Source organism: Girardinichthys multiradiatus, chromosome 9, assembly GCF_021462225.1.
Source record: "Girardinichthys multiradiatus isolate DD_20200921_A chromosome 9, DD_fGirMul_XY1, whole genome shotgun sequence".
Taxonomy (NCBI): domain Eukaryota; kingdom Metazoa; phylum Chordata; class Actinopteri; order Cyprinodontiformes; family Goodeidae; genus Girardinichthys; species Girardinichthys multiradiatus.
In genome coordinates this window covers 49,530,953-49,555,114 of record NC_061802.1, presented here as the reverse complement: position 1 = coordinate 49,555,114, position 24,162 = coordinate 49,530,953, and the positions used below count along the sequence as shown (strand labels likewise).

Sequence of the window (24,162 nt, the reverse complement as noted above, 5' to 3'; positions counted from 1 at the left end):
GCAAAAACCAAACATTATTAGTAACTTGGACTTTAGCTGCTCTTACACCAATGACCCAGCTTTCTTAATTAGATTACTTAGTTCAACTTCAGCACCAGTAAAAACAATATATTATTAGCACCTGAAAATGTGGATTAAAGCTGTTTTGTACCAGTGTCTCAGCTTCATTAGTTAGAATTCAGTGGAATGATGAGACTTCTTAGCACAAGATGCTTTTCCCTACATAGAGTACTTAATGATATAATTACCTCTTTAGAAAGATTGGTTTAGAACCAGCTCCAAAGGATTATTAATGTTATCTGTATCATTGTAATATTGACCAGAGATTTTTAGATTTCTCAGAAGGATTCATAGATTTTTAGATTTCTTAGCATTTGATTTGTTTTTCTGTGTTCTTTGTGATTGTATTGTAATTGTATGTACAGCGTTTTGAGTGTCTCATTATTGAAAAGCGCTATATAAATAAACTTACCTTACCTTACCTTACCTTGTTCACAAGTGAGGGAAAAATGGAGCGGAAGATCGACAGACGGATCGGTGCGGCTGCCGCAGTAATGGGGGCACTCTGCCGGTCAGTTGTGGTTAAGAGAGAGCTGAGCCGAAAAGCGAAGCTCTCCATTTACCGGTCGGTCTACGTTCCTATCCTCACCTATGGCCATGAACTTTGGGTCATGACCGAAAGAACTAGATCCCGGATACAAGCGGCTGAAATGAGCTTCCTCCGTAGGGTGGCCTGGCATTGTGTGAGGAGCTCGGCCATCCGGGAGGGGCTCGGAGTAGAGCCGCTGCTCCTCCACATTGAGAGGAGCCAGTAGGGGTGGCTCGGGCATGTATACTGGATGCCTCCTGGACGCCTTTCTCACGAGGTGTTCCAGGCACGTCCCACCGGGAGGAGGCCCAGGGGACGGCCCAGGACACGCTGGAGGGACTATGTCTCTCGGCTGGACCAAGGAACTCCTTGGGCTCCCCCCGGAGGAGCTGGAGCAGGTGTGCGGGGAGAGGGACGTCTGGGTGTCTCTGCTGAGTCTGCTGCCCCCCGCAACCCAGTCCCAGATATTGGAATGACGACGAGTATGAGTACTTATGACTGATGATATCATATGTGTCATAAATTTCAAGTCATAAATCACTTCATAACAGAACATTGAGGATCATTCTTTAACATTAATAACAGTAATTCCTTTTTATTTTTAAGTGTCTTTCAAGACTCTCAAGGTCACTTTACACTAATAATATAAAAACAACATATTAAAATCACGTGTTTTCAATTGTGTATCTAATTTTTATATTTATTTGATGGGTTAGTATTGTTTTGGTTTATTAATATATTATTATTGTATTATTATGTTCTTGTATTATGGGTTGCATGGTAGTGCGGTTGGTAGCTCTGTTGCCTTGCAGCAAGAAAGTCCTGAGTTCAACTCCTGGCGGGGTCTTCCTGCATGGAGTTTGCATGTTCTCCCACTGAATGCATGGGTTCTCTCCGGGTTACTCCAGCTTCCTCCCACAGCCCAAAAACATGACTGTTAGGTGTTATGGATGTATGTGGCCTTTTCTTCTCTTCTAGAATACGTCACACATGCATACACTCAGGGATTCCAATGTACTCTGCAGTATGAAACCACCGAGATCATTATAGATGGAAGGAGGGGGACGTTTCCCTTATCCCCTGCTGCTTGTCTTAGGGACAGCATCTCTCCAAGGCCTAATCTGGCTGGCTGTGTATTGTTCAATCTATGACACCTGGTTGGCGAGTCTTCCGTTCCACACTGTTCTGTGTGCCCTTTGAATTGTCGGGACCATGAGGCTGTCGTAAAATCAGGTTTTTTGGCCCTCTTTCCCCCTGTGCACCATCGGGTCCGTTTCTCTCCAGTTCCGAGACCCAACCAGTAAAACCAGCAAAGTATTTATCTTGTGAAAAAATGAAAAGTGGTTAAGTATAAAATCAAGATTGAATGCCAAAATGATCAGTGTACAGAATATACAATTGAACAGATACAGAGTGACATGAGTCCTGCTTTTATCTATGCCTGTTCTTAATCCTCCTAAAGGGTGTCATTGTCTTGTATCAGTTTATCATTGACTATGTGTTGCGTCTTATATCGACAGTTAGTTGTGTAAGCTGTAGCAGTGAGCGGTGCAGCAGATAAGCAACAAGGGCACTCATACTCGTTATCTTCCGCTTCATCCGAGACCAGGTCGTCGGGGCAGCTGACTCAGCAGAGACACCCAGACATCCCTCTCCCCAGACACCTCCTCCAGCTCCTCCGAGGGGAGCCCAAGGCGTTCCTTGGTCCAGCCGAGAGACATAGTCCCTCCAGCGTGTCCTGGGCGTTCCCCTGGGCCTCCTCCCAGTGGGACGTTCCTGGAACACCTCCCGAGGAAGGCGTCCAGGAGGCATCCCATATAACTGCCTGAGCCACCTCAACTGGCTCCACCCCAAGCCCCTCGGATGGCCGAGCTCCTCACCCTATCTCTAAAGGAGTGCCCGACCACCCTTCGGAGGAAGCTCATTTCAGCCGCTTGATCTCGTTCTTTCGGTCATGACTCAAAGTTCATGGCCATAGGTGACGGTAGGAATGTAGACTGACGGGTAAATCAAGAGCTTCGCTTTTCGGCTCAGCTCTCTATTCACCCCGACAGACCGGGACAGCTGCAGCCACCATGATCTGTCTGTCGATTTCCCGCTCCATTCTTCCCTCACTCGTGAACAAGACACCAAGATACTTGAACTCCTCCACTTGAGGCAGGAACTCCTCCCAAACTTGAAGAAGACAAGCGACTTCTTTCTGGTCGAGAACCATGACCTCGGACTTGGAGGAGCGGACCAAAATCCTGCTCCCTTGTACAGAGACCGGATAGCCCCTAATAAAGGGCCCCCGACTCCATACTCCTGTAGCTCCCCCACAGGACACCACGAGGGAAATAGTCGAATGCCCTCTCCAGGTCCACAAAACACATGTGGACCGGTTGGGCAAACTCCCATGAACCCTCAAGTACCCTGCAGAGGGTGTAGAGCTGGTCAAGTGTTCCACGACCAGGACCAAAACCACACTGCTCCTCCTGAAGCTGAGGTTTAACTATTGGCTGGATTCTCCTGTCCAATACCCTGGCGTAGGACTTACCAAGGAGGGTGAGGAGTGTGATCCCTCTATAGTTGGAACACACCCTCTGCTCACCCTTCTTATGAATGGGGACCACCACCCCAGTCCGCCAGTCCAGAGTCCGGGTTCTTGGATTGCCGCCGCGACAGGCACCGCAAACCTTATGGTCGTAGCTACGGGCAGCAGCATTGACAATAGATGCGGAGAACATGGTCCACTCAGACTTGTCTCCAAACTCCTCCGGAATCTGGTCAAAGCTGTCCCAGAGGTGGGAGACTGTGCGACTCGCACAGAAGTCCAATAACAAAACACCACTTAGATTCTAATTTGGGAGGCCATTCCTCCCGATCACGCCTCTCCAGGTGTCACTGTCGTTTCCCACGTGAGCGTTGAAGTCCCCCAGCAGAATAATGGAGTTCCGAGGAGGGGCATTATCCAGCATCCCCTACAGGGGACGCCAAGATGCCTGGGTACTCCGCACTACCGCTCGGCCCATAGGCCGAAACGACAGTCAGAGACTTTTCCCCAACCCAAAGGTGCAGGGATGCCACCCTCTCATCCACTGGGGTAAACCCCAACACGAGATGGCTGAGCTGGGGGGCAGCAAGCAAATCCCCCCCAGCCCGTTGCCTCTCCTTGTGGGCCACTCCAGAGTAGAAGAGAGTCCAGCCCCTCTCGAGGAGATGGGTTCCAGAGCCCACGCTGTGCGTGGAGGTGAGCCCGACTATGTCTAGTCAATATCTCTCGACCTCCTGTGCAAGCTAAGGCTTCTTCCCTCCCAGTGAGGTGACATTCCACGTCCCTAGAGCCAGCCTAAGCATCGGGAGATTGGGCCTCCTAGGTCTCCACCTTCGTCTGCCGCCCAATCATCTTTGCACCGGTTCCTCATGATTCCCCCTGCAGGTGGTGGGCCCAATGGTGGATGGCCTCGCATCTCTCATTCGGGCTTGGCCCGGCCAGGTCCCACGAGGGGCAACCCAGCCACCAGGCGCTCTCCAATGAGTCCTCACCCCAGGCCTGGCTTGAGGGTGGGACACCGGCTCCGCCGTACTGGGCGACGTCACGTGCCTTGATTTTGTGGTCCTCATGAAGGTGTCTTGAACCGCTCTTTGTCTGACCCGTCACCTAGAGCCTGTCGCACCATTTGCTTGTTGTCACTACATAGCCTCTAGGATAATTCGAGCACTCAAGCCCCTCCACCACGTTAAAGTGGCGGTTCAAGGAGGGGGCAACAAGGGCAGATATATTTAATTAGGACAGCAAAGAGATGATTAGAAAATGCCACAGAATCATCCATAACATAGGTTAACGGGTCTTTCTCATTGGCCTCTAAGTGTGAATAGGTGTGTGCATGTTTGTGTGTCTCTCTGTGTTGCCCTTTGATGGGCTGGCGACCAGTCCAGGGTGTACCCCGCCCCTCGACGATAGACTGCTAGAGATAAGCACCAGCTCCCCCGCGACCTGTACGGTAGAAGTGGGTATAGAAAATGGATGGATTTATATTATATTATATTTAAACTGACAAGGTAATACCTTGAGTTGAGGGGGGTGGGATTTAATAATTGGCTGCTTCATACCACTCCTTTTTGAATATGTACATAATAACTGTGTAATTGTTATTCTTAAGTAATATTCATTTTTCAGTGACTAGTTAAAAACATTTCTATGATATTTTCTAAATGAACATGTTTGAAATAAACTAAACTGAAGTAAATGCTAAACAAAACACTCAGGCCCCGGCCACCAGTTGCACCAGAGCAAACCTCCATTGAAGTCTAGTCACTCTCTTTACACCAACACCATAGAGCCAAGGAGACGTCAGAGCAGTAACGCCATGGCAGCACCCTTGAGTCAGCATCACTCACTATTCACAAAAGTCTAGCTACAGCTGCAACTAACACTAACATACGTGCACAAATCAACGACAAACCGACCCAAGTATGAGGCACACCACACCTGGCCCTTGAAATCCGTAGCACACAATATAAACTATAAACACACGCACACAGACCCACACTCACCATTGAGACTCCCCTCACATGAAACAAGATGGAAAGGGGCTGACCCACCGCATCACACAGGGCAGGGGAGACACCCAAGAAGACAGGTAATCCCAGGGGCCAAGTATCACAGGCAGAGTAGAACATATGGCTTAAGGCCAACATCTACAGCCACACAAGATCCACCCCCACCACACCCCACTCCAAGACCACAGAGCAGCACCCCTAGAGCCACAAGCCACCACCTACAATCTCCCCCAAGAGAATCCTACAGCCAACCACACCAACTACTTGTCCGAGCTGGTCAATGGGGCGCACAGACAGTCAAAATAAACAAATTGTTGTTTTTTTTGTTGTGACAGTTTTCTATTTAAACCAATGTTTTCTCGCAGTAAATATTGCGTAATGCGGATAATTTTCATGATATTCTCATACAATGTAAGAGATGGGTTATCTGACTCTCTGACGTTCAGTACCATGCCATGCTCATGTGACTGCTGTCTTAGAATAATGGGTGCAGTGGCAAAAGCCACGAATAGTATTGCTGTTAAGTTAATCTTTCAATAACAGATTAACTAAGCAAACTGAGTTGATAGTTTTATTAAAATACAGTTTAATTAAATAACAGTATGTTTATGCATTTGTGATCCAGGTTTGTCTCCCCCAGTGAAGAAGGGAGAGATCGACAGCCCCTCTCCACAGGAGGGCTCACCAAGAATGGGATCCTTCACTCAGCACCACCGTCCGGTTATAGCCGTGCACAGTGGTTTGTAGCACTCAGTGTCCCTTACCCTCGCTCTCTCTACCATACACACACACACACACACTTGGTCTTAAACAACCATACTGTATAATACATTTATTATCCACTTTCTTCAGGAAATTGCCAAAATATTATTTTATGTTCTTGTCAGGTCTCGCTCGGTGTCCTCATCCCTCCTCATCTATTCACTTTCCTTCTTCTTCTTACTTCGCCCATGGAGCAATCCGCTACCCTCCTCACCTGGCCCAGGACCCCCTGAAGGATCTAGTCTCATTGGCCTGTGACCCTGCAAATCAGTCCTCCAACTCTGTAAGTACTTCTATTCATCTGTTTCTATAATGTAGAACAGAATAGAAATAAAGTTTCTATTCTATTAAATCCAAATTTACTGTTTTAACTAGCTATCGGTCTATTAGGTAACTGAGTGATTTATTACAAAGTGCAATGACATAGAGAAAAATAAAGCCTACTCATGAGGTAAAATGCATTTCAAATAAACAGAGGTTACATTTTTAATTTAAGACCAGGATTTCCTATTTTGTCCCTCAAACACTCGAAAGACCTCCGCTTCCTTAGAAATGTTCGGTTCTCCTTCAAATTCTTGTTTCTGTGCTCAGATTTAATGGTTCCCAAACAGATTCTTTCCTCCTGCTTGTCTCCTCTTTGTGCCCAAACTTGCTGTCTTCTGAGTTGGTCTGTCTCTGCTCATGGCTTATGATTGCTAGCTCGCAGATTGAAGAGGTATCATTGCCTAGTAACCGGTACAGCCTATAGAATGACAATGTGCAACTGCGACGTCACTGGTCACAGCCTTCTTTGAGGTGCGCTTGTGTTTCCTGTCTTGCCTTTCAACAACAAGACAATTCAGAATGCTTTACATGATGAAAACATAAGAAAAGGAAAAACATATTCAATTCAGTTTATTTATATAGCACCAATTCACAACACATATCCTGTCCAGGCACTTTACAAAAAAAAGTAAATTCAGTCAAATCATACAGATTCCAAGTCAAGTACATACAATCAAGTTGATCCTAGTTATCAAACAAGGCAGTCAAGTTCAGTTTATGGGAGTAAGCTGCAAGTCACAGACTTGCAGCATTTACTCCTCCTGCATGACCACGTAGTGACAGAGGACAGTCTTGCATTTTGTTGACTTTTCAGCACTCCCTCAATCTGAGCATGCTGCAGGAAGAACAGAAAGATAAACTCTTTTTTAATAGGAAGAAATCTCCAACAGAAAAGACCTAGACTCAGTTTGAACAGCCATCTGCCCCAACTGATAGGTTGTTTGAGAAGACAGAAAATATACACAAAAAAGAAACATAAGCACTGATCCAAGAGTACTTTTTATGATGAAGAAAAGTAAAACGTTAGTGACAGTAGTGAGCTTCTTTAGTGGCTTCATCTTAGAGAGAAACACAGCTTAACAGAAAACCTCTGAGCCCATTTTTAAGTCTATTGGATAACCGAAAGCACAGTACAGTCACAGTACAAGCTCAACCAATAGCTTTGTGTAGGCCAAAGACAGGATTAAATACCGAAATACAGGGCCAAGTGGATCATCTGTAGAAGTTGTTGCCAGCAGTAGCTCAGCCGATGCCCTCCTCCAGGAAGTTGTTACAGCCAAAAAGAATTCCAAGCCAGATGTAGCTTATACGGAGAGAAAAAGCAAAGAGAAAATAAAGTTAAATAATGCATAATTAGTGTAATAGAAGTATCATTGGTGGAAAGTGGTCATTATGTCCTCCAGCAGCTTAAGCATTTAGCAGCATAACTACAAAATTAGCTCAAGGAAGCCTAAGCCACACTAACTATAAGCTTTTTCAAAAGGAAAGTTTTAAACCTAGCCTTAAGAGTAGACTGGTGTCTTCCTCACGGACTAAAACTGGAAGCTGGTTCCACTGGAAGGGAGTATAATAACACATAAATGGTGCTGGTTCTGGGGATGAGGAGTAGACTTGAGCCAGAAGACCTGAGTGATCTGGAAGATTGATACAACAACAAGTTTTTGTTGCTAATCCTGATTTATGAACTAACAAGTATTTTAAAGTCTATACTCTGAGATACAGGGAACCAGTGTAAGGACTTCAGAACTGGGGTGAAGTTCTCTACTCTCTTAGTTTTATTGAGGACCCGGAAAGCAGGGTTCTGGATCAGCTGCAGCTGTCTGATCAACGTTTTTGGCCGACCTGAGAAGACAATTTTGCAGTAATCAATTTGACTACAGTTAAACGTTGGGTGTGTTTTTTGAAAACCTGCTTGGACATTAGTCCTTTAATCCTGGAATTGATCCAACATTTTAGAAGGTCAACTTGGTAATTGTCTTTATTTGCCTCTAAAGGTTCAGGTCTGAGTCCATCACTACACCCAGATTTAAGGCCTGATCAGACGTTTCTAGCTAGAATAACTGAAGCTGTGTGCTGACTTTTGGTTGCTGTTCCTTTGGTCCAATTATAATTACTTCGGTTTTGTTTTTATTCATCTGAAGAAAATTAGGAAATATCCACGCATTGATTTGTTCTATGCATCTACCCAAGACTTGAATGGGTTCATACTAACCTGGTGACATCTTAATGTAGAGCTAGGTGTCATCAAAAGTTCCTGTCCTTAAAGCAAGACTCAAACCAGTCAAGTGCTGTACCAGAAAGACCAGTTCGGCAGTCTCTCTGCTAGTATATAATGGTCAATGGTGTCAAATGCTGTGCTGAGGTCCGATAATATGAGCATTGTTGCTCTTGCACAGCCTGCATTGATGCGGATTTTATTGAACACCTTGATAAGGGCAGTCTCTCATCTGTGGTGAGCACAGACACCTGAGAGGAAGACATCAAAGAGCAGCTGGTCATTGATAAGCCCATAATATTGCAATAGCAACGTGTCCAGATTATACTCGATTATTCTGTGGTTTGATAATTGCTATGTTTAAGGCCTAGGGAAAACACCTGACAAATTGAATTAGTTATTATTTGAAACAAATCAAACACTATGACATAGAACTTTCCTAACCCTCCGGCAGTCCTAGAGGGGTCGCACGGATCCCGTGTGCGCTACTCAAGTTTTCCCGTCTCTTTTGTAGTTTTCCCACAGGCGGGCTGCAGGGAGCCCTCCACATCACATTTCCAACCACTGCCCTAGATTTTTGGTTCTGTGGGGGTCAGAGCACCCCGCGAGCAGTTCTTTCTGGCGCCTCCTGTGACATCTGCCTCGCTCTGTACTAGCGCTTCGCCAGGACTGTGGGAGGGGAAGAAAGCTGGGGGTATACTATCAAGACGGAGGAGCTTAGCTGAATTATAGTGCAAAAGTATTCACCTTTTTACCTATTTTGTTACTTTCCAACCTATAATTTAAATGTTTTTATTCTTTTTTTTTTTTACATTCTTTTTATTGAACATTTTTAATATTTGAACCAAACACAGAAGCACAAAAGTTACAGCACAGCAGAAAAATTGGCAAATCTACTTGACCTGTGGACAACATGTAGTATACAGGTCCTTCTCAAAATATTAGCATATTGTGATAAAGTTCATTATTTTCCATAATGTCATGATGAAAATTTAACATTCATATATTTTAGATTCATTGCACACTAACTGAAATATTTCAGGTCTTTTATTGTCTTAATACGGATGATTGTGGCATACAGCTCATGAAAACCCAAAATTCCTATCTCACAAAATTAGCATATCATTAAAAGGGTCTCTAAACAAGCTATGAACCTAATCATCTGAATCAACGAGTTAACTCTAAACACCTGCAAAAGATTCCTGAGGCCTTTAAAACTCCCAGCCTGGTTCATCACTCAAAACCCCAATCATGGGTAAGACTGCCGACCTGACTGCTGTCCAGAAGGCCACTATTGACACCCTCAAGCAAGAGGGTAAGACACAGAAAGAAATTTCTGAACGAATAGGCTGTTCCCAGAGTGCTGTATCAAGGCACCTCAGTGGGAAGTCTGTGGGAAGGAAAAAGTGTGGCAGAAAACGCTGCACAACGAGAAGAGGTGACCGGACCCTGAGGAAATTTGTGGAGAAGGGCCGATTCCAGACCTTGGGGGACCTGCGGAAGCAGTGGACTGAGTCTGGAGTAGAAACATCCAGAGCCACCGTGCACAGGCGTGTGCAGGAAATGGGCTACAGGTGCCGCATTCCCCAGGTCAAGCCACTTTTGAACCAGAAACAGCGGCAGAAGCGCCTGACCTGGGCTACAGAGAAGCAGCACTGGACTGTTGCTCAGTGGTCCAAAGTACTTTTTTCGGATGAAAGCAAATTCTGCATGTCATTCGAAAATCAAGGTGCCAGAGTCTGGAGGAAGACTGGGGAGAAGGAAATGCCAAAATGCCAGAAGTCCAGTGTCAAGTGCCCACAGTCAGTGATGGTCTGGGGTGCCGTGTCAGCTGCTGGTGTTGGTCCACTGTGTTTTATCAAGGGCAGGGTCAATGCAGCTAGCTATCAGGAGATTTTGGAGCACTTCATGCTTCCATCTGCTGAAAAGCTTTTTGGAGATGAAGATTTCATTTTTCAGCACGACCTGGCACCTGCTCACAGTGCCAAAACCACTGGTAAATGGTTTACTGACCATGGTATCACTGTGACTGACCTGAACCCCATAGAGAATCTGTGGGATATTGTGAAGAGAACGTTGAGAGACTCAAGACCCAACACTCTGGATGAGCTATAGGCCGCTATCGAAGCATCCTAGGCCTCCATAAGACCTCAGCAGTGCCACCGGCTGATTGCCTCCATGCCATGCCGCATTGAAGCAGTCATTTCTGCCAAAGGATTCCCGACCAAGTATTGAGTGCATAACTGTACATGATTATTTGAAGGTTGACATTTTTTATATTAAAAACAATTTTCTTTTATTGGTCGGATGAAATATGCTAATTTTGTGAGATAGGAATTTTGGGTTATCATGAGCTGTATGCCACAATCATCCGTATTAAGACAATAAAAGACCTGAAATATTTCAGTTAGTGTGCAATGAATCTAAAATATATAAATGTTAAATTTTCATCATGACATTATGGAAAATAATGAACTTTATCACAATATGCTAATATTTTGAGAAGGACCTGTACAATAAAAAGTATGTAAAGGCTTTTGGCTGTACATTCCGAGTTTGTGTTCATGACCTTTTAATCTTCAGTTGCTTCAAAACATTTTCCCATCTTTCAAACAAGTTAGATTTAACACTAATATAATATCTTAATCTCTCTAGAGTTACAACTTCAGAAATTAAAGATGTTCACATTTGAACAGAAGGGGGATTGCTTTCAACCTATTTGGACATTATAATCTTTAATGCTACCATAAGAAGTTACTGAACAGTGTTGTTATGAGCCCTCAGATCCCCAGGTTTGTTCTCCAGCAGGCATATGAGTGGGCTTACTGTCCACAACTGAGCTGATTTCACTGCATACTGCCTGCCAGAGCACCTGAACATTCCTACACTCCCAAAGACGATGACTAGTTCCTTTATCTGAGCTGCATTTGAGGCAATTTGAAAAAAACATTTGGAGTGTACTTACTACATATAGAATTAGATATATAAACATAATGTAGAATATTGTGCATAATTACTTTTATTCCATTACAAAGTGATAATTCTAGAGGGCAGCAGCAAGATTTTCTTGCATCACTCAGAATCAATAGTTATTTTAAGCAGTGCCTTCCAAGTTGTCATCAAGTGTTCCAGTTGGTCTATGTTCAGAGACCAACCCAGAACACATATTCAGTTCAGTTCAATTTAAAAATACTTTATTTATCCCAAAGTGAAATACAATGTTGTTGTAGATCAATATTATACAGGTTTCTGGCCTGTATAATAGTAGAGGCTGATGGCCGTGGGCAGGAAGGATCTCCTGTAGCGGTCTTACAGTAGATCTGAAGAAGCCTCTGACTGAAGACACTCCATTGTTGTACGACAGTTTCATGAGGAGGATGCTCAGGGTTCTCCATAATGTTCTTCATTTTACGGAGAGTCCCTCTTTGCACAATGATTTTCAAAGGTTTCAGGGGAGTCACTGGCTCTGATGCTGCTACCCAAGCAGATGATAGCATAACAGATTTCATTCTCCACCAGTGATTTATAGAAGATATGCAACATCTTGCTGCAAACAATAAAGGTCTTGAGCTTTGTCAAGAAGTACAGTCTGCTCTGTACATTTTTGTAGAGAGCTTTACAGATGCATCTCCAAGCCAGCCTGTTGTCCAGGTGAACACCGAGATATTTATACTCCTCCACGACCTACACTTCTTCTCCCACGATGGATATAGTGTTTGACCTATTCCTGTTTTACTCAAAATCCACAATAATCTCGTTTGTTTTATTCACATTCAAGATGAACGTCTCTACACCATGCCACAAAGCGGTCCACCAGCTCCCTGTTCTCAGCTTCTTGTCCATTTCTGACACACCCTACGACTGCAGAATAAACCGAGTATTCCAATTCAGTTTTATTTAGATAGCGCCAATTCACAACACATGTCATCTTAAGACACTTAAAGCCAATTCAATTGACTCATACAGATTTCAAGTCAGGTACATACAGTCCAATTAACTCTTATCTTATCTCTTAATCATATCAAACAGCGCAGTCGGATTCAACTTATTATTCAATTTGGTTAAAAGGTTTTCTATCTTAGGAAACTCAGGATATTTGTTTGTTTATATGTTTGTTTAATTGTTTATTTCGACAAACCATATATTTCTATCATTTTGGAAAACTTTATGATTAGTTGTGAAAAATTGACTCCCAGTAGCTAAGTAGCTTATCAAGTAGGGATTCAAAACAACACCATCACATACATCAATTCAATTCAATTCAGTTTATTTACATAGCGCCAATTCACAACACGTCTCAAGGCACTTCACAAAAGTCAGGTACATACATTCCAATTAATCCTAACCATTGAACAGTGCAGTCAGATTCAGTTATGTATTCAAATTGGATAAAAAGTTTTTCTATCTAAGGAAACCCAGCAGTTTGCATCCAGTCAGTGACTTGCAGCATTCACTCCTCCTTGATGAGCATGTAGAGACAGTGGACAGTCCCTGGCGTTGACTTTGCAGCAATCCCTCATACTGAGCATGCATGTAGCGACAGTGGAGAGGAAAAACTCCCTTTTAACAGGAAGAAACCTCCAGCAGAACCAGGCTCAGTGTGAGCGGCCATCTGCCACGACCGACTGGGGGTCTGAGAGAACAGAGTTGAGACACAAAGAGAACAAAGAAGCACTGATCTAGAAGTCCTTTCTATGGGAAGGAAAAGTAAATTTTAATGGATGTAGCTCCTTAAGTCATTTCACCTAGAAAGAAAGAACAGATAAACTCTGAGCCAGTTTTCAAGGTTAGTCTGAAAGAGAGCACATATAATTAGTTACAGTAAAGCTCAGTCAATCGTCATGTCTAGGCTCTACTCTGAGCCCCTCCCTGATGGCCGAGTTCCTCACCCTATCTCTAAGGGAGTGCCCGGCCACCCTACGGAGGAAGGTCATTTCAGCCGCTTGTATCCAGGATCTCATTCTTTCGGTCATGACCCAAAGTTTATGGCCATAGGTGAGGGTAGTAACGTGGACCGACCGGTAAATGGAGAGCTTCGCTTTTCGGCTCTGCTCTCTCTTCACCACAACGGACCGACACAGTGCCCCCATTACTGCGGGAGGCGCACTGATCCGTCTGTCAATCTCCCGCTCCATTCTTCCCTCAAGACCGCCACCCTTTTCCAGTTGAGAACCATGGCCTCGGACTTGGAAGAGCTGATCTTCATCTCAGCCGCTTCACACTCGGCTGCGAACTGCCCCAGAGCATGATGTAGGTCTTGGCTAGAGGGGGCCAGCAGGACCATGTCATCTGCAAAAAGAAGAGACGAAATCCACTGGTCCCCAAACCAGACCCCCTCCGGCCCTTGGCTGCGACTAAAAATCCTGTCCATAAAAGTTATGAACAGGACCGGTGACAAAGGGCAGCCCTGCCGGAGTCCCACATGCACCGGGAACAGGTCCGACTTAGTGCCGGCAATGCGGACCAAACTCCTGCTCTGCTTGTATAGTGACCGGATGGCCCCTAATAAAGGGCCCCCGATTCCATACTCCTGGAGCACCCCCCACAGGGCATCACGAGGGACACAGTCGAATGCCTTCTCCAGGTCCACAAAACACATGTGAATCGATTGGGCAAACTCCCATGAACCCTCAAGTACCCTGTAGAGGGTATAGAGCTGGTCCAGTGTTCCATGGCCGGGACGAAAACCACACTGCTCCTCCTGAAGCTGAGGTTCGACTATCAGCCGGACTCTCCTCTCCAATACCCTGGCGTAAGCCTTACCAGGGAGGCTGAGGAGTGTGGTCCCCCTGTAGTTGGAACACACCCTCCGATCACCCTTCTTATGAAGGGGGACCACCACCCCAGTCTGCCAGTCCAGAGGCACTGTCCCCGACCGCCACGCAATGTTGAAGAGGCGTGTCAACCATGACAGCCCCACAACATCCAGAGATTTGAGGTACTCAGGGCAGATTTCATCCACCCCCGAAGCCCTGCCACCACGGAGCTTTTTAACCACCTCAGTGACTTCAGCCTGGGTGATGAAAGAGTCAAAACCCGAGTACCAAGCCTTTGTTTCCACCAATGAATGTGTGATGGCAGGATTGAGGAGATCCTCGAAGTACTCCTTCCACCGGCTGATAATACCCTCAGTCGAGGTCAGCAGCCTCCCACTCCGACTATAAACAGTGTTGGCGAAGCACTGCTTCCCCCTCCTGAGGCGCCGGATGGTTTGGCAGAATCACTTCGAGGCCAACCGGTAGTCCCTCTCCATGGCCTCGCTGAACTCCTCCCAGGCCCAAGTTTTTGCCTCTGCCACAGCCCGGGCTGGAGCCCGCTTGGCCTCATACTATCTGACTGGCTTTGTGGCAAACTGGCCATTGATGAACTAGAGTCTGAGCAAATGATTGATTACATTGGTCTAACCTCTTCCACCCACTGAACTGGTAAAAGTAAAGCAAGCATTTCTCCTGTATAAACCTATACTCCATCACTTACCATTTTCCTACTTTAATATTAAATTGTGGCACAATGAGAACTATTCCTATCCTATTTGCTGTATTTTGTGATGCATCAGTATATATATGTACATAATTATAATACTGATTTATGTATTCCTGTACAATATATTTATTCATGATACAAATTTATATTTGTTCTTCTTTTCTAATAGTGAAAAATCTTCTTTAGCATCAGGAAGTGTCCAAGGTGTTACTGTAGGTAATTGAACTGTCTGATCTAATTTATCTAAATTAATTTCATTTGCTTTTTCATTAGCTTTAAGAATATTAAATTTATTATCCATCCAAAGCTTTTTATGTTTATGTTTTCCTTTTCCCAACCTGTTGTAAGCACTTTTAATGTTGGATTATAACTGGTCCCTTCTAAATTTAAGAGGCATTTCTCCGATTTCCACTTGTAATGCTGCTATTGAAAATGTTTTAAAAGCACCTCTACATATTCTTGAAGTCTGATATTGGATATAATTTAACTTTTGGAGATTTGTATCCGCTGCTGAATTATAAACTACACTCATAATCCAAGACTGACCTAATAATAAAACATAAATTGGTTTCAATGACTTTATCAGCTCCCCACTCAGTTCCAACTAAACACCTCATTATATTTAATACCTTCCTACATTTATCTATTATTTTCTTTATGTGTACACCCCATGTCATTCTTTCATCAAACCACAACACAAGAAATTTTAATTGTTTAACTCTTTCCAACTCCTGACCATATAATTTCATTTTAATTTCTTCATCAACTCTTTTCCATGTGAAAAACATTATTTTAGTTTGATCCAGGAGGAGGGGTCTGGAGAGAGGGACGTCTGGGCGTCTATGCTGAGTCTGCTGCCCCCGCGACCCAGTCCCGGATAAGCGGAAGACGACGAGTACGAGTACGAGTAGTTTTATCCACAGAAAACTTTATTTATATGACCATTTTTCTACAACTGAAATTGCCCCCTCCAGCTTCTTTACAATAAATTCCAAATTTCTTTTCCACATAGTTCCATCATCAGCAAAGAGTGAAAATCCCATTTCTCCCTCTACTTCCTTAAACATATCTTTAACTAACACAGAAAATAATAACGGGCTTACTATGCTTCCCTGTGGTGTCCCATTTTCTATATTCAAACTCTCAGAATACTCCTTCCCTATCCTCACTTGTATTTGTCTTCCTTCTAAAAAATTCTTAATCTATCTAAACATACGACCATTTATACCCATTCTTCTGATTTCCATTAATAACCCTTCCCTCCACATTACATCATACGCTCTTTCAATATCAAAAAATGCTGCCACAACACTCTCTTTATTCACTTGAGCCTTTCTAGTCTCATTCTCTAAACATAATACTGGATCCATTGTGCCTTTCACCTCTCCTTATACCACTCTGATACATTGATATAATACCTTTATTTTCCATATAATATAACAATCTTTCACTTATCATTCTCTCCATTATTTTACATATAATGGATGTTAACGCTACAGGCAGATAATTTTCTGGTTTTGACTGATCTTTCCCTGGTTTTTGAATTGGTATAATCACTGCTTCTTTCCAACATTTTGGCAAATCTCCATCCTCCCATACTCGATTCTACAATTCTAATAACATTTTTTTTAGATGTTTCACTTAAATTACTTACCATGACATACCAAACCTGATCTTTTCCTGTTGATAATTTATATTTTTTAAGTGACTTATTCATTTCTGTTATTGTAAACAACATATTCAATGAATCATTTGAGTCTTCCATTTCTTCTAAAACATCCTTAGTCTCTAAAATTGTCTTTTCTCATTCTTTTTTTCCTTCTTCACTAATATTTTCAGAACTATGATTTTTAACAAACATTTTTACCAACATTTTTGCCTTTTCTCTACCTTTCACTGTTTTAATTTCTCCATTATTTTGTATTGGATATCAACTCACTGTTTTAATCCCATTCATCCTTTTAATCATTGCCCATACCTTAGAAATGTCTGTCTCCCTCCCTACTGAATAACAAAAAACTCCTCCAATAATCTCTTTTTGCTTTTTTAATGGTTCTTCTTACATTCGCTTGCTATTTTTGGTATTGATTCAGATTCTGAAAGTTTTGATTTCTTTTTAATAATTTGAAAGGTTTATTTCATTTTTTAATAGCTCTAGTACTTTCTATTGTCCACCAGGGTACCAATTTTCTTTCCTTTTTCCCACCTTTCATCATTATAGTCTGACTAGCTGCTTCTAAAATAGCATTTTATATATATAACAATTAAAATCATCAATACTACCATTTATATAAACCTTTTGTATTTTTAATTCACTATTATTCCTATAGGTTTCCCAATCTGCAGATCTAAAACACAATTTCTTCATCGCTATATGAAGCTTTACTTCAGTCATAATAGGGTAATGATCACTTCCTATATTTGTCTTGTTAATAACTTTCCATAAACAAACACCTGCTAGAGAATCTGAAACTAATGTTAAATCAATTGCAGACACTGTATTATCTCTCAAATTAATTCTTGTTCCACTCCCATAATTTACAAATACCACATTTTTCACATCCATTATTTCTTCAATTACACCCCCATTTTGATCATTATGATTACTCCATAATGACCTATGCCCATTAAAATCCCCACACCAAATCACTTCCTCCATTAAATCTAAAGAAAGTCGTTAACGTGGATTATAAAAAATTATTAATTTAACTTTCCCAGTTATTGTTCAAAATTTTATAATAGTATATTTTCTCTCTTCCTTTAGCTACAACTCTAAATTGAATCCCCTTTTTTATGAATATTATACATCCTCCTCCTGATCCTCCCTCTCTATCTCTTCTAATGCTTTCATATCCTTTGATAACAAAATCAAGATTTGGTTTAAGCCAAGTTTCCTGAATGCATATAATATCTAATTCTTCTTTAAAATCTTTAATAAATCCTTTGAACTCTTGCGCATTTGCATATCTTCTCTTCCTGTCCTCCTACCCTCCCTTTTTCCCCTAATCGCTTATTTATGTGCTCCCAGTATACCAAAAAACCTCTCTGCTCCTTTCACGATTATTTTGATTTTTTCTATTTTGTGCTTAACTTGATCTGAACAATTAATTACATAAGCAAGAAACAACAATACTGTGTCTGATCTAATCTGCCTTTGTTCTGGTGTTGGACTCGGTTGAACGTTTCCTGGCACATCTTTTGGCTTCTTCATTCTCTTTGCAGCTTCTGCATAACTTATATTATTAATAACTTTGACTTGTTCAATTCCCACTGCTTTTCTCTTTACTTCACATCCTCCATAAGTCTCCCTGTGTTACCCTCCACAGTTACAAGAAGTATCATTTCCATTTTTACATTCATCATAGTCATGCTCCCCTCCACACTTTGGACATCTTTGTTTCCCCTTACATGCTGCTGCGATATGTCCATATCTCTGGCATTTATAATATCTTAGCGTAGGAGGGATATATGGTCTAACAGAAAAACACATACTTCCTACTTTTATCCTTTCAGGAAGAACAGCTGCTTGAAACTCCAACATCACCGAAAGACTTTCCACTCTTTTGCCTTCAACTGTTCTCATCAATCTTTTAATTTGGCTTACTGCACCTCCATGGATACTGCATCTGAACTTTTCCAGATCTTCACCCACCGGAATACCTGAGATAACTCCTCTAGCTACTTTAGCCTCTCTCAAAATCTTTATCTCATTCACCATTTTTTTACAATTACTCTGGGTGCTCATCACTTTGTTTTTCTGCTCTTCACTCCTAACTGTAATCAATTGATTCCCATCTCTAAGAATCTTAGCAAGTATCAGCTCCCCAAACTTCTTTTTTAATTCTCTCGACAGAGCTAACAAACTTTGTTGAATACCTTCATCCTCCTTCCTTAACTTTATGATAATTTTGACCAACACTCTTACAAACCGCAATATTTTCATCTGAACGATTTTCTTCTAGGCCCTGTTTACTACTTTGCGTCCCTCTCAAAGTATCTTCCTTTTTACTTCTTTCTTTTTCCGACCCACTACTACCACCCACTGGAGTCCAGTCTCCAAACTCCATCTCATCATCTCCCTCATCCTCAACCTGAGACGCCATAGGAGTCCAGTCACAAACTAGTTTTATACCAACCGCCCTGACACAAGATCTGCTATCCACGCTTTGTGTTGCTCACAGCCTTGTTCTCAAGACCCAACTGGACCCGACTCGACTGTAGGAAAGCATTCTCCTAGAATAATAATCCGGCGTTTGGTTTTTATCTGTATCGGGTAACTACATCTCCCAGTGTGCTTTTCAACCAGAACTAGTACATTTCCTGCTTCCTGTTCCATAGAACTTTTTGATTCGATGAAAGGATAAGTCTGTGTCACAGGTCTTTGTCTTTTTAGAGCTGGTGATTGGTGGGACTGATGTCAGTCAGTTTGGTTTAGTCTGATGCTATTGGCTCTAGGGATTGAAAGGAGGGCTCGTTTGTTCAATTCGGACCAACCAAACTTGAGTTATTGCCCTGCATAAAGCTGCCTGTCAATTAATGTGAATGCTGTTGGAGCAGTATCGGCAATTTAAAAAACTAATGTGTTAAAAAAAACTATTTTAAACATGTAAAAAAAGTTTATTAAGTTTTGCAAGTAAAAACACAATTTTTTGTAAATGGTGCTAACATGTGCCATACTGTGCCATTGGGCAAAACACCTAGGTATGTCTTTACTAAAAGCTTTGTAACTTTTAGAGATAGCTGTAGTTATCTTTGCAGTGAGATAACATGCTCAATTAAATTTGGGAATGTTATTTTGAGCTCAAACTTAGATTTGAAGTTAACTTTAATGTTTTTTGAAGCACACTGAGTCAAAGACTGTCCTATTAAATGAACTGTACGGGTAAAGTTGACTGCATTAAATATTACACTTTAGTTTATAAAATTATTCAAAAATCCTCAAATGTTAGCCGAAAATATAAAAAATGTTAATTAAGCAGTTCATCTTGAATTCATTGTTTTACTGAACATATAGTTAAAATACTGCTTACCTTTTTCTTGACTCCTATTATTTTTGGAACAAGTGTAAACTATAATTATGCTACTGTTCAATTTTGCAGCTGAATGGCAGCGCTCAGGTTAAAGTGCCCAGCCATTACATCTCCTCTCAGATTTTAGCGCCCCCTGGACCAGCATCATCCCTCTCCAGACCAGCAGTTCCCACAGAGTCAAAAGCTTCTACCTCCTCCTCTGATGGGGGGCCAAATTCCCCTACATCACCCAGTAAGTTTCCTCAAAACTCATTATTTATATACTACAAGTATACACAGAATGCATATGTTTTCATACTTTGTTTTAATCTTTACAAGCTTAATGGTTCAGGAGCAGAAGTGACACAGCCTGATGGTTGTAATCTGACCTTAAAGAGCTCTGCTTGTTTTCTGTCTTTTGTGCTGTATAAAGCTATCAAAAATTTGAAAAAAAACAAGATTAGTTAACTAGCTGTTATGAACAATAACAATCATGACATTCTTTTTTTTTTTTTTTTATTGTGTCCTGTCCGGCAGAGTATCGCTCAGAATTGTTGTCTGAGTGCCAAGAAATTGCCCAACAGATTTACTTTCACAAGCAGAGCATCACAGCTAATGCTTTAAAGCTCTGCTTGATAATTATAGAAGAAACTTTGTTATAAACGTCTTTGGGAATATTTCAATTGTTACGGAAACGGAGACTGAAATGAAAAGAAAAAATGACGCTCAAAAAAGAGAGAGATGGGGAAAAAGGGGAGAAAAGGAGGAAAGAGTGGAGGAGAGAAAGAAGGATAAAGAGAATACAAGATTACACCCTGCTTGCTTATACACCTACAGCTGTTTTTTTTTTTATAAAATAGTACATGGTAATTCTGAATGTAAAATGTACTTAGTGAGAGGTGCAGCCCAACATAGAACATCTGTGTATCTGTCAACACCTGAAGCTTAACACCTGTGAGTATGAGTGTGGACGCGCTTTTGTATACAAGGTTTCTCCACAAAATATGCAATAGCGAGTGTGAGGACCCACAGGCCTGCCCCATGGTCCCTGGACGGACACTGAGGATATCTGAGTCACAGACATCTAAAGGCCCCCCAAAGCACAAGAACCCCAGGAGAACCACTGCCGGGACTACCGCCACCCCCCCAGAGAAGAGCAGTGGAGAGTCCCAGGGGAACCACCCAGCAGCGCAGCAGCGACAGTGCAGAAGCCCCAGGGAGCCGCAGCAACGAGTCCACAGGCCCCGCCGGCAGCCGTCCACGCCCGAGCAGATCCAGCCATGGACCCAAAGGCCCAAGGCCCCGGGACACACCTTCCCCCAAGCAGAGGCCCGACAGAGCCCAGGGGGCCAGGCCCCGGCAAGCAGCCACCGGGAGTGAGCCAGCCCACACCAAAGCACCTGGCCGCAGACACCGAGAACCACAAGTACACCAGTGGGCAGAGACTCCAACCACCAGCAGGTGGTGTGGCGGGGAGGAAGCTGATCCAGGAGAGGGAGCAGTTCAAGACCCAACCTGTCGCAAAACAACAAAAAAAACCAGGCACACGCAGTCACAATCACCCACAATCATGCATACACATAAAATTACTCACACCCAACATAAGGATAACAACAATGGACGTCATACACTCACTCACACATTCCCCATGCATACTCTATACTCCCAGGTCCAGGCGCCTGTACCCCCTCAGGGCAACCATCCCCCAGACCCAGGAGGTAGTCCCCTTCCCTCCTGGGGCAGAGGCAGGCAGACAGCGCCAGTACTGCCCAGACCCAGGTGACCCTGGCCCAGCTCCCGCCCCCCTGCCCCAAACCCAGTCCCCAACAACCCCCATCCACCTCCGGAGAGGGGGCTATGTACAAAAGAGTGGTCCACATGGCCCAAAGCAACCCGCCAACCAAAGCCGCCCCAGGACAGAGCAGTCCCGACCCCCCAACGAGCCCTGATCTCAACCCCATGAGTCTCCCACCCCCAGTGAACCCCAACAAGAACAAGAACCTCCCCACAGGGCCACCCCCAACAAGGACACCGATATCGAACACATCCCCCCGAACCCAAACGGCACAAATCCCCACACCCACAGGGGCACACCCCCACAGGTGAATTCCGTGGCCGAGAAGCCAATGAAGCCACACCCACACAGTGCAAGCTCCACACACAGCCCCGCTCTAAGAACCTCCGCCGCACCCCGCTCCCCCACCACACAGCGCGCCGCAACGGCAAGGCGAGGGCCCTGCGCAATGCCATCCCCACCCACCGGCGCAACAGGGCAGACCCCACCCAGCACCTCACCCACAACCGGACCCCCGACTCCAAACCATGATGGGACAAACTCATCCACCCAGAGGTCCCCGGCCAGCGGCAGGCACCCAGGGCCAGTGACCCCACCACGCCCACCACAGCAACAAAAAACACTACATCATTGCCACTGCAACGACCGCCCAGGGAGGAACACTATCCAGCTCAGTTCCACCATTGCCGCCCAGCCGATCCAAATGCCAGTGACCCCACACCCTAGAAGTGGACACAACCCCTCCACCCCCCAGTCCACCGCCCCGATCCTCCCTTGGACAAGACAGCCAGCAGAGCAGCGCACCTCCAAGCCCGCCCAACCCCCCCAGACAGTGCCAGCAGCTCCAGCCCACCAGTCCACGAGAGGGATACATGCACCGGCCGGGGACCTGGGCGATGCAGGCCAACCGCTCCAGGCCAAGCATACCCCGCCAGCCGTCCCGGTGTAGTCACAAGACATGCTCTGCCGCCCCACCAACCCTGGCCCAGCGCCCGACCCCGGGCCAGGACCACAGAAGAAAGCCGTGGAAAGAAGGCCACGGCGGCCCCAGTTACCGGGGACCCCGCCACGAAGCAGTCCAGCCCCTCCATCAAAGCGGGGCCACATCCCAATAAACGTCGGCTAAGACCCCCTCGCCGGAGCCCGGCACCCCCCCCCAGCCAACACCAGGGCCCAAAGCCCCCGCCACCACTCTGAACCCTCAATGTCTACCCTTAGAGGTGAGCGCAGGCACCAGAGGCTACTAGGATATCCTTCCCTCCTGATGCCATTGAGTGCGCCCACCCCCAAGACCCTACATGTGAATGTCATGAAAATGTTATAAGTGAGAGTGTCTAAGTTGTACAATAAAATTGGGGCACAGGTTGCCATGGGACCGCAGAGATGGAAAACCCTTGCGGCACTCCGATGGCGCACCCGCACCCCAAGGCCCTCCATGAGTGGTATTGTGATGGAGCTGGCAGAGGGAGGTGTCTGGGGATGGGGAGGGAAAGACTTGTGTGCAAACCGCTCTCCCAGGGAGCTAGCTCCCCCCAATAGGCACCACCGTTTGCCGATTCCCATCAAAGGAGGCATAGGCACATCTGCCGGGCAAAAAACTAGGGACAGGTAACAGGCCCCGAGAACCAACTGAAAACCGGGACCAACGTCCCCAGCCCGGGACCACCCAGCCCCTCAGACCCCAAACCCCAGCCCCGTTACCCAGTCCGCCGCCCGAAGTAGCCACCGACCCCCAACAAAAAGGACCCAGCCACAAGCGGCCAAGAATGCGGCCCCACTCCAAACAAAGGAGCAGACCAGCCAGCCCAGCGCAACCAAAATACGCCACACAAAGGAGGGCACATGACCAGCACGTCCAGCCACCCCCGAACCCACGGGGCAGAGCCAACAATCACGACATTCAGAAGAATAAATGTCTAAAGTTCAGTAATTGAGGAGACCCTACCTATAGGATAATGGGGCCTCCCAATCTGGAAAATAAAAACAACCACAGACTTAGTTTGTCATTCAGTTTTATTTAAAATAATGCTAAATTTATGGTGCGTTACTCTTTTAAAAAATATGTTTTCCTTGCCTTTCCTTTATGCTAGAGAAGGATTTTGTTGATAATACTGCTTTAAGTGACCTTGGATATTTAGTTAACATGAGAGTGTACAATATCCTCAGCATACTCTGCTCCTGGGACGCCCCCGGCCAGTCGATCTTCCTTTGTGGCAGTCAACCCTCGAGACCCAGGGGGATTGTACCAAGCCCAGGTTAGTAAAGATATTTCAACAATTCTGGGATCGGGTTATGACTCTGATAATTGGTATGAATACTTAATATATATCAATGACAACTTTGAGACTTAAATAAAAAATATAATAATTTCCTAGTTTGAAATGCTGACATTTAATCCTGTTGCTTAAGAATTAGGCAGTTTTTACATATGTAACAAAGAGTG

At 44.3% G+C, this 24,162-nt stretch overlaps 1 protein-coding gene across 3 annotated transcripts in view; it reads left to right on the top strand.

Moving 5' to 3' along the window:
* The window catches only part of nfic (nuclear factor I/C), a 229,968-nt gene that overhangs the window by 173,533 nt on the left and 32,273 nt on the right, over positions 1-24,162 (top strand). For all 3 annotated transcript variants that reach the window (XM_047375852.1, XM_047375854.1, XM_047375853.1), the window contains exons 9-12: positions 5,757-5,870; positions 6,019-6,176; positions 20,015-20,177; positions 23,886-23,974. In XM_047375852.1, coding sequence (XP_047231808.1) covers positions 5,757-5,870; positions 6,019-6,176; positions 20,015-20,177; positions 23,886-23,974 — 524 coding nt within the window. The remainder of the gene's footprint in view (positions 1-5,756; positions 5,871-6,018; positions 6,177-20,014; positions 20,178-23,885; positions 23,975-24,162) is intronic.